This window comes from Salvia hispanica, chromosome 4, assembly GCF_023119035.1.
Source record: "Salvia hispanica cultivar TCC Black 2014 chromosome 4, UniMelb_Shisp_WGS_1.0, whole genome shotgun sequence".
NCBI lineage: Eukaryota > Viridiplantae > Streptophyta > Magnoliopsida > Lamiales > Lamiaceae > Salvia > Salvia hispanica.
This window is the reverse complement of record NC_062968.1, coordinates 10319731-10329106: the sequence shown is the minus strand read 5'-3', so window position 1 is coordinate 10329106 and position 9376 is coordinate 10319731. Positions and strand designations below refer to the sequence as shown.

The 9376-nt window shown below is 40.5% G+C and overlaps 1 protein-coding gene across 1 annotated transcript; it reads left to right on the top strand.

Annotated features, from left to right (window-relative positions):
- Positions 1–332: 332 nt before the first annotated feature.
- LOC125220335 (nucleolar complex-associated protein 3-like) lies at positions 333–2878 on the top strand. The gene has a single exon (XM_048122496.1). The coding sequence runs from the start codon at positions 333–335 to the stop codon at positions 2718–2720; it is 2388 nt and encodes a 795-aa protein (XP_047978453.1). The 3' UTR covers positions 2721–2878.
- The last annotated feature ends 6498 nt before the right edge of the window (positions 2879–9376 follow it).

The following is a 9376-nucleotide window of genomic DNA, read 5'->3' as shown; positions in this document are numbered from 1 at the left end:
TGTGGGCTCAATGGCTTGGAAAAGGTGAATTGGAATCGCTTCAAGCGTGCTCCTAATGAGAGTCAGCCGCCCACCGAAGGATAAGTGTCTATGAGCCCACCCGGAGATTCTCTTTGAAATTTTTTCCCGTAGGAATTGGAACATGTCTGGGGAAAGACCCTCTCGAGAACCCCCCTTCCACCTCGATAATCGCAGCCCATTGCTCGTGAGCTTCAGTGATATAAAAGCTGCTCTTCGTGATGTTAATCTGTTGGGCCGAGGCTGCTGTGTAGTCATGAAGACAAGCTTTGAGGCGACGGAGAGACCCTGGTGCCGCTTGGGTGAAGATTAGGATGTCATCGGCATATGCAAGGTGGCTCACTTCGGCACTGCCGCGAGAGGACTTAAAAACCATTTCTTTCTTGCCAAGGATCAGCTGGTCCAACAAGCATGTTAGTCGAGTGGCTGATGCCAATGAAGGAGCTCTAGAACTGTTGTATGAGAAGAAGTTGAGGAAGAAATTGGAAAACAAAGAGAAAGAAGAGAATACGTTGGAGGTTGATCCGATTGATGCACTTCTGTTGAAAACGGAGGATGGACAGTTATACTATAGAAGAGTAGTGAAGGAGCCAAAAGAGGCTGCAGAAGAGTCTGGGGAATCGATTAAGGACCCAGCTCTGGTGAAGCCAACGAAAGCAGAGAAACGGTTGAAGACTAAGAAATTGAGGAAAGAGGCGAAGAAACAAGCTAAGGAGGAGGAAGTGCAGCAAACTCCTCAGGAAGAAGTATTGGATGAAGTGAAAAAAGATCTGACAGCTGAAGAAGCAAATGAGAAGAAGAAATATAAGTTTGCTGAGTTGGGTACCACTCTACTTGCTGATCCAGAGTCCAATATTAGGCTTTTAAAAGAGATGCTGGAGATTTCAAAAGATGGAGACAGTACCATTGTCATACTTGGGCTTAAATCTTTGTTGGCTGTCTTCAAAGACATCATTCCAGGTTATCGGATCAGGCTGCCTACTGAAAAGGAACAAGAGATGAAGGTTTCAAAGGATGTTAAGAAGATGAGATTTTATGAGTCCACGCTTTTGTCCGCATACAAGGCTTATGTTCAGAAGTTGGTAGCACTGCAGCAACAAACAGCTTATCAACTTGTGGCCACCCGTTGCTTATGTACTTTGCTTGCAGCAGTCCCACACTTCAACTATCGTGAGAGCTTGTTGGCTGCCGTTGTTAAAGATATAAGTTCCCAAGATGATGTTATAAGAAAACTTTGTTGCTCTGCCGTGAAGTCACTTTTCACTAATGAAGGCAAACATGGTGGTGAAGTTACTGTGGAAGCTGTAAGAAGGATTGCAGAACTTGTAAAAAGCCACAACTGCCAACTGCATCCAGATTCCTTAGAAGTTTTCTTGTCTCTGTCATTCGATGAGGATCTTGGAAAACCAGAAAGATCTGATATGGATAAAAAAGCAAAATACAAAAAATTCAAGAAGAGAAAAGGTTCGGATGAGTCAAATCAAAAGCCGGAAAATGACAGGAAGAAGAGTAGGAAAGAGATGATGTCAAAGACTAGAGAGGAGGTAAATGCAGACTACAAAGCCGTTTCATCTGATCAAGATCCCCAAGAGCGAAGGAAAATGCAGTCACAAACTCTCTCTGCTGTATTTCAGACATTCTTCCGCGTACTAAAACATACTGTGCAGCCAAAATCTGAAGGTTCAGTACATGGTGCATTTGGAAGCCATCCCCTACTCGATCCTTGTTTGAATGGAATTGGAAAGTTTGCTCATCTAATTGACTTGGATTTTATGGCTGATCTCATGCAATGTCTGAGAAAACTTGCTGGGAATGGCAATAAGTCCGCAGATTATTCCGAGAATTCCTCTTGTCAGCTAACAGTGTCGGAACGGTTACGGTGCTGTATTGTTGCTTTCAAAGTGATGAGGAACAACCTAGATGCTCTGAATGTTGATCTACAGGAGTTTTTTATCCAGTTATACAATCTTATACTCGAATACCAGCCAGGAAGGGATGATGGGGATTTGTTGGCTGAAGCCCTGAAGATAATGCTGTGCGATGAAAGACAGCATGATATGCAACGAGCTGCTGCATTTATAAAGCGGTTGGCTACATTCGCATTATGCTTTAGGCCGGCTGAGTCCATGGCTGTGGTCACTGTGAAGCATCTTCTTCAGAAGAATGCTAAATGCCGTAATCTGTTGGAAAACGATGCTGGAGGTGGATCTGTTGCTGGTGCAATTGCAAAATTCCAACCTCAAGTGCTGGACCCGAACCTTTGTGGCGCACTAGCTTCAGTCCTTTGGGAGCTTAACCTTCTGATGAAACACTATCACCCTTCTGTTTCATCAATCGCGGCCACTATCTCAACCATGAACGCCAACACAAACCAGGTCTTTCGTGTCCATGCCTCTCCACAACAAGCGTACACGGAGTTATTAAAGGAAAACGAGTCATTTGCCACACCTAGTGCCATAAAAAGAACCAATAACAAGAGAAAGGTAAGCGACAGCGTGCCTGTCCAAGGATTAGACCTAAATTCTTCAGATGAAATTGATGAAAATGCAATTAGAAGTAAACTTTCCAAACACTTCTCATTGCTACGCGATATCCAAGAAAACGAGAGGTTAAGATCCGAGATGGACCGCACAAGGCAGTCTCTAAATCTGTACGAGACGTACAAGATGCAGAAGAAGAAGAGGAAGACTAGATCAAATTAAGATAACTACATTTTAATAGATGTGGTGTAGTAAGAAGCAGTTTTTCAGTGTTAAATTATGTAGACTGTCAGAATTTTGGTCCAAAAACACACAATGATACTCAAATCTTTCATAATTTGTGACAATATAATTTGATTGAGGGAGATTGTATTTTTTCTTTCAACTTCCTTGTGCTGTGTAGATATAGGATTCCTAAGAGAATCTCAACATTCTTTCTAGCAAGCTAAGAATGTAATTAGTTTCTCCTAAATCCTTTATCTTAAACTGGGCAGACAACCAGTTTCCTACGCAGATGCCAACAACCAGTTTCCTACGCCAGATGCCAATCTTAGTTGTTTGCAACTTTTGTAAATTTCATCATCGTAGAGTACCAATAATACCATATGTAATGCACTTTCAACTTCCTTGTGCTGTGTAGATATAGGATTCCTAAGAGAATCTCAACATTCTTTCTAGCAAGCTAAGAATGTAATTAGTTTCTCCTAAATCCTTTATCTTAAACTGGGCAGACAACCAGTTTCCTACGCCAGATGCCAATCTTAGTTGTTTGCAACTTTTGTAGATTTCATCATCGTAGAGTACCAATAATACCATATGTAATGCACTTTCAGCTTCCTTGTGCTTACAACACTGTTAAGGACACAAGTCAAATTCCAACTTGTAAAATATGTTGTCTATTTTAGATTGTAATATGATATCTATCACCTTTTCAAAGATGATTATCCAAATTAACCAACACTACATTGTAGTTTAAGGGATTATGTTCAAGCTAATCTAAGACTGAGTCTTACGACACTCTTAGACCCATGAACTTGTTGTGTTCCAGTGGAACGCTCCCACTACGACATGGTTCTTACAATCTTAGGTATTGAAGTTGATTTTATTAGTGCAAAAGTTTCTAATGGTATGACTTCTTGGTAATGTGGAAAATCCGATATCTCTCTCTTTATTTTGAGAGTTGTCACGTTGTTAGGCTTGAAGTTCATCTCTTGATCTTCATACAAGAATTATATCTTTGAAGATTACAGAACTTATAAGCTTACATCATTTGGGACAAACCTTAAAACATGCCTCAGTACTCAACTCCAATTTCTTGGACACTTTTGTGCTTTGTAGAAGGTACTGATGTTGGTAGTTTCTTTAATGTTTATCACATCAATGATAAGATTTTAATGAGTTCAACTCATCACTTAATCAAACTTGTCTTAGAGAGACTTCCATTCCTACATAAGTATCCCATTCATTAGATGAATGCTTGGATTCGTTAGTGGAGATTAGACTCCCACTACTGATCATAACCCTTTGCTCGTCTCCTTATGGTGTAAACCATTGAGACTTGGCTAGTCTTTCTATGTTGCACTTCTATAAGTATTCTGAATCTCTTGAAAAATCAAATGATTCTAACTCATAGTGCATCAAACAGACTTTCTCAACTCTCAAGCTATTTAACGAAATGTTAAAATCTTGATAGTCTAGATCAGTTCGAACAATTGCTAAGTATTTTCTTGGCCTTAAGACTAAGAGCAATAGATACTTTATCATTCAATGATTAAGAAGTTGATGTGTTGTTGAATACTCAACCTTGTCGCACTTATATTATTTTAATACTATGATGCCTTAAGCATCAACCATAAAATAATAGTTGAGCATTAATAGCTCCCACTGCAACAAAAACCTAACTGGATCAAGATCTCTTACTTAGAAGTTGCATTGTCATGTACTTTGTCCTTCTATAAAACAGGTCAATCCAACTCACAAAGCATCTTTTCTCGCTTTAAACAAACTTTGTTGATAATTCAGCCTCTCCCATTTCGTCATCTATCATGTTACTTTCCTCTAACAGTAATACAACGACTATTATTCTGAAGATTTTCTATTTTTCAGTTAAACCTTCTTGTAGTCATTTCTTATTACTTTAGGCGATGACTTGTGTCAGAAACTATTTGAGGATCTTTTGATCACTCAAAACATTCTGTCACTCTAGGATATTCCAATCGAATAATCTTGACAGATTCTATTGATGCCCGACTGATTCTGAGCTAATGACAATTTCGCAGGGTCCCAGTGCCCTCGCTCCAGAAGTCCAAGACTCTGCTCCGGGGGTTCCCTCTCGTGTCCAAAACCACTTCTCTCAGCGGTCTTTCACCCAGCCAAATGTCGTCCCAAAACAGAACTTTGCCGTCTCCAATGATCCATCTAATGTTCGGGTTGGCATGGGGCCAGGCCTTAGTAAGTCTTCTCCACGTCGAGCTATTACACCCCGAGGAGTGTGCGGTCATTGGCGATTTTTTGGAGCAGTATTTGCTATAGATATGAGTAGCCCACAGGGAGTTTTGTTCCCTAAATCTCCACCAGAGTTTGATGCTGAAGGCTCGGAGGACCTCTTCGAACCGTCTAATCCCAAGACCCCCCTCCGCCGTCGAGAGACAAATTTGTTCCCATCCAATCCACTTATATTATTTTAATACTATGATGCCTTAAGCATCAACCATAAAATAATAGTTGAGCATTAATAGCTCCCACTGCAACAAAAACCTAACTGGATCAAGATCTCTTACTTAGAAGTTGCATTGTCATGTACTTTGTCCTTCTATAAAACAGGTCAATCCAACTCACAAAGCATCTTTTCTCGCTTTAAACAAACTTTGTTGATAATTCAGCCTCTCCCATTTCGTCATCTATCATGTTACTTTCCTCTAACAGTAATACAACGACTATTATTCTGAAGATTTTCTATTTTTCAGTTAAACCTTCTTGCAGTCATTTCTTATTACTTTAGGCGATGACTTGTGTCAGAAACTATTTGAGGATCTTTTGATCACTCAAAACATTCTGTCACTCTAGGATATTCCAATCGAATAATCTTGACAGATTCTATTGATGCCCGACTGATTCTGAGCTAATGACAATTTCGCAAGGTCCCAGTGCCCTCGCTCCAGAAGTCCAAGACTCTCCTCCGGGGGTTCCCTCTCGTGTCCAAAACCACTTCTCTCAGCGGTCTTTCACCCAGCCAAATGTCGTCCCAAAACAGAACTTTGCCGTCTCCAATGATCCATCTAATGTTCGGGTTGGCATGGGGCCAGGCCTTAGTAAGTCTTCTCCACGTCGAGCTATTACACCCCGAGGAGTGTGCGGTCATTGGCGATTTTTTGGAGCAGTATTTGCTATAGATATGAGTAGCCCACAGGGAGTTTTGTTCCCTAAATCTCCACCAGAGTTTGATGCTGAAGGCTCGGAGGACCTCTTCGAACCGTCTAATCCCAAGACCCCCCTCCGCCGTCGAGAGACAAATTTGTTCCCATCCAATCCAGGGCGTCTTCTTCTTCTCATTGGTGGCACCCCAAAAGAAGCAAGCCAACTGTTGTTCAAGACAGTGCAGGGCAGTCTTTGTGGGCTCAATGGCTTGGAAAAGGTGAATTGGAATCGCTTCAAGCGTGCTCCTAATGAGAGTCAGCCGCCCACCGAAGGATAAGTGTCTATGAGCCCACCCGGAGATTCTCTTTGAAATTTTTTCCCGTAGGAATTGGAGCATGTCTGTGCGCTTAAAAGCCTTTATAAATGGGCACCCCAAGATACAGAAAGGGGAAAGACCCTCTCGAGAACCCCCTTCCACCTCGATAATCGCAGCCCATTGCTCGTGAGCTTCAGTGATATAAAAGCTGCTCTTCGTGATGTTAATCTGTTGGGCCGAGGCTGCTGTGTAGTCATGAAGACAAGCTTTGAGGCGACGGAGAGACCCTGTTGCCGCTTGGGTGAAGATTAGGATGTCATCGGCATATGCAAGGTGGCTCACTTCGGCACTGCCGCGAGAGGACTTAAAAACCATTTCTTTCTTGCCAAGGATCAGCTGGTCCAAACTTCTTGATAAATAATCTACAGCAATGACGAAAAGAGCAGGGGAAATGGGGTCGCCTTGCCTCAACCCCCGGGTTGACCTGAAGAAGCCCGCCGGCGCTCCGTTCACAAGGATTGAGAACCAGCAAGAGCCAATGCATCTTTCAATCATGCTCAGCCACGCATCAGGGAAGCCCATGCGTTTGAGGATTTTAATGAGGAACGACCACTGGACTCTATCATAAGCTTTTGCCATATCTAGCTTAAGAGCAACGTTAGGCGTAGGATTGTTCCTGTGAAGTTCATGGAACATTTCTTGTGCCAACAACACATTGTCGTTCAGTAATCTTCCCTTAACAAACCCACTTTGATTCGGCGCGATTACCTTGGGGAGAATCGGCGCAAGCCTTGCCGAAAGGATCTTTGTAAAGATCTTGTTTGAGACATTGCATAGGCTAATTGGTCGATAGTCCGACCATGCTTCCGGATTGTCTTTCTTTGGAAGGAGCACAATGGATGTTGCGGTGATGCTACGCGGCAAGAAAGCACCATTAAAAAACTGCCTCACAGCCTCCACAATGCCCCAACAGTGCTGCTGGTAGAACGTAGCCGTGTGAAACCATCCGGGCCCGGAGCACTATCCCCCGAGATATCAAATACAACACGTTTTACCTACTCTTCCGAAGGTTGTGCTATGAGCCCCTCCAGATTGGTGTCATCCGGGAGTTGATGTATCAGGTTTAAATCCGGCTCCGCGAGGTCCATTGGTTCCGGTGCAAGAAGGCTTTGGAAGAAGCGAGCTGCTAAGTTCCGCACCTCCGTCTCGTCTGTGATGAGCTGGCCTCTCTCGTGGATCTCATGAATGTGGAGCCGGGCTCTCTTCTGCTTAACCCAACTTTGATAGAATTGGTATTTCTGTCACCATCCTTTAACCATCGGATAGACGCCTTTTGTCTCCAAAAGTCTTCTTCCATTTTCAAGAGGAGGATGTATTGGGCAATGTTCTTGTTGACATTAGCTCTATTATCCGGAGAGGGGTCGGTCTCGAAAGCCTCTATTAAAGCAAATAGGAAGATACTCCTAAGGTAAACACATATTCAGAGGATGAGTTACTCGATCACTGATTAGTCATAAAACTAAGTCAGTGTAACCCCAAGGACATTACATGAATGACTGGTAAACTAGAATATAGCAATTAGTCTTTCTCAAGTACTATGGTATACTTTTTACCTCAATCAAAGTCCTTTGCCATGGTTAATATGATATACGTTTATCATGCATAAGCACAACTAATATCAAACTTAGTACACATTATAGCATACATGAGACAACTATCTCTGAAACTAGTCAAACGACACTTGACTAGAGACAAGACAATTCCATCCTGAAAGGTATAAAACCTTTTCATGGAATTTCTAATGCTAAAATGTTCCAAGCAATGTGTAGATATAGGATTCCTAAGAGAATCTCAACATTCTTTCTAGCAAGCTAAGAATGTAATTAGTTTCTCCTAAATCCTTTATCTTAAACTGGGCAGACAACCAGTTTCCTACGCCAGATGCCAATCTTAGTTGTTTGCAACTTTTGTAGATTTCATCATCGTAGAGTACCAATAATACCATATGTAATGCACTTTACATATCCTCTGATTTAGATGCTTGCCTAAGACCACGCAGGTCTATATAAGCTTCCAATCATGCGTTTCTTGCCCTTAATTACATATCCATTAGAATGTTCTAGTATCTTAAAAGGACTTAGATGCTAAGAATGTAATTAGTTGCTCTTAAATCCTTTATCTTAAACTGGGCAGACAACCAGTTTCGGAAGCCCCCAATTAATTTCCCAAAATTTGTTTAAAGCGAAAAAGTGCTTTTTAGTTGGGAATTAAACCTTTTTTAAAGGGAAAACCAAAAAATATGAAAATTTTTTGGGAATTTCCCTAATTAAGAAAATTTTATCCCTTAGGTTTTTGTTCCGGGGAAACCCCCATTAAAGGGTTTTTCAACTTTTTTATTTTAATTTTTCAAAGGGTTAAGGCTTCTTGGAAATTTAAAAATAATTTTTTAATTTAATATTGGGTTAAATTTATTCAAAAAAACCATAAAAAATTTAATCTTTGAAGTTTAAAACAAAATTTTCTTATTTGGGCCAAAAAAAACTCCCTAAGAAATTTTCCCCCAATATTTTGGACACTTTAACATTTGGGCAAATTTAATCGGGTTGGGAAAGATGTTTGTTCACAATGGTTTGAATTTTTGATTTTTAAGTTTCAAATTTTAAAAATAAACATAAAAGATAATTTTTAAGGGTTTTAACCATAAAAACAAATTTGTCTTATTTTTCCACTAAAATCCAAGTTTCATCTAAATGGGATACTTATGTAGGAAGGGAAGTCTTTTAAGACAAGTTTGATTAATTGATGATTTTAACTCTTAAAATTTTATCATTGATGGAAAACATTAAAGAAACTACCAAAAATCCAAAAAGCACGAGTTGGGGACAAAATTTTCCCTAGTCTAGCACATCACAAGGTGTAATGTTGTTCCAACGTTTTTGGGAAAAAGTGTCCAAGAAATTGGGGGTTGAGTACCAAAGGCATGTTTTAAGGTTTGCCCCAAAAATAAAGTAAGGTTAAAAGTTTTTGATCTTCAAAGATATAATTCTTGTATGAAGATCAAGAGATGAACTTCAAGCCTAACAACGTGATAACCCCTCAAAAAAAAGGGAAAGATATGGGATTTTCCACATTACCAAGAAGTCATACCATTAGAAATTTTTGAAACTAATAAAATCAACTTCAATCCCTAAGATTGTAAGAACCG

Bases quoted from the DNA above. Each gene is read 5' to 3' on its own strand.
- LOC125220335 (XM_048122496.1), top strand. From the start codon at position 333: ATGTCATCGGCATATGCAAGGTGGCTCACTTCGGCACTGCCGCGAGAG.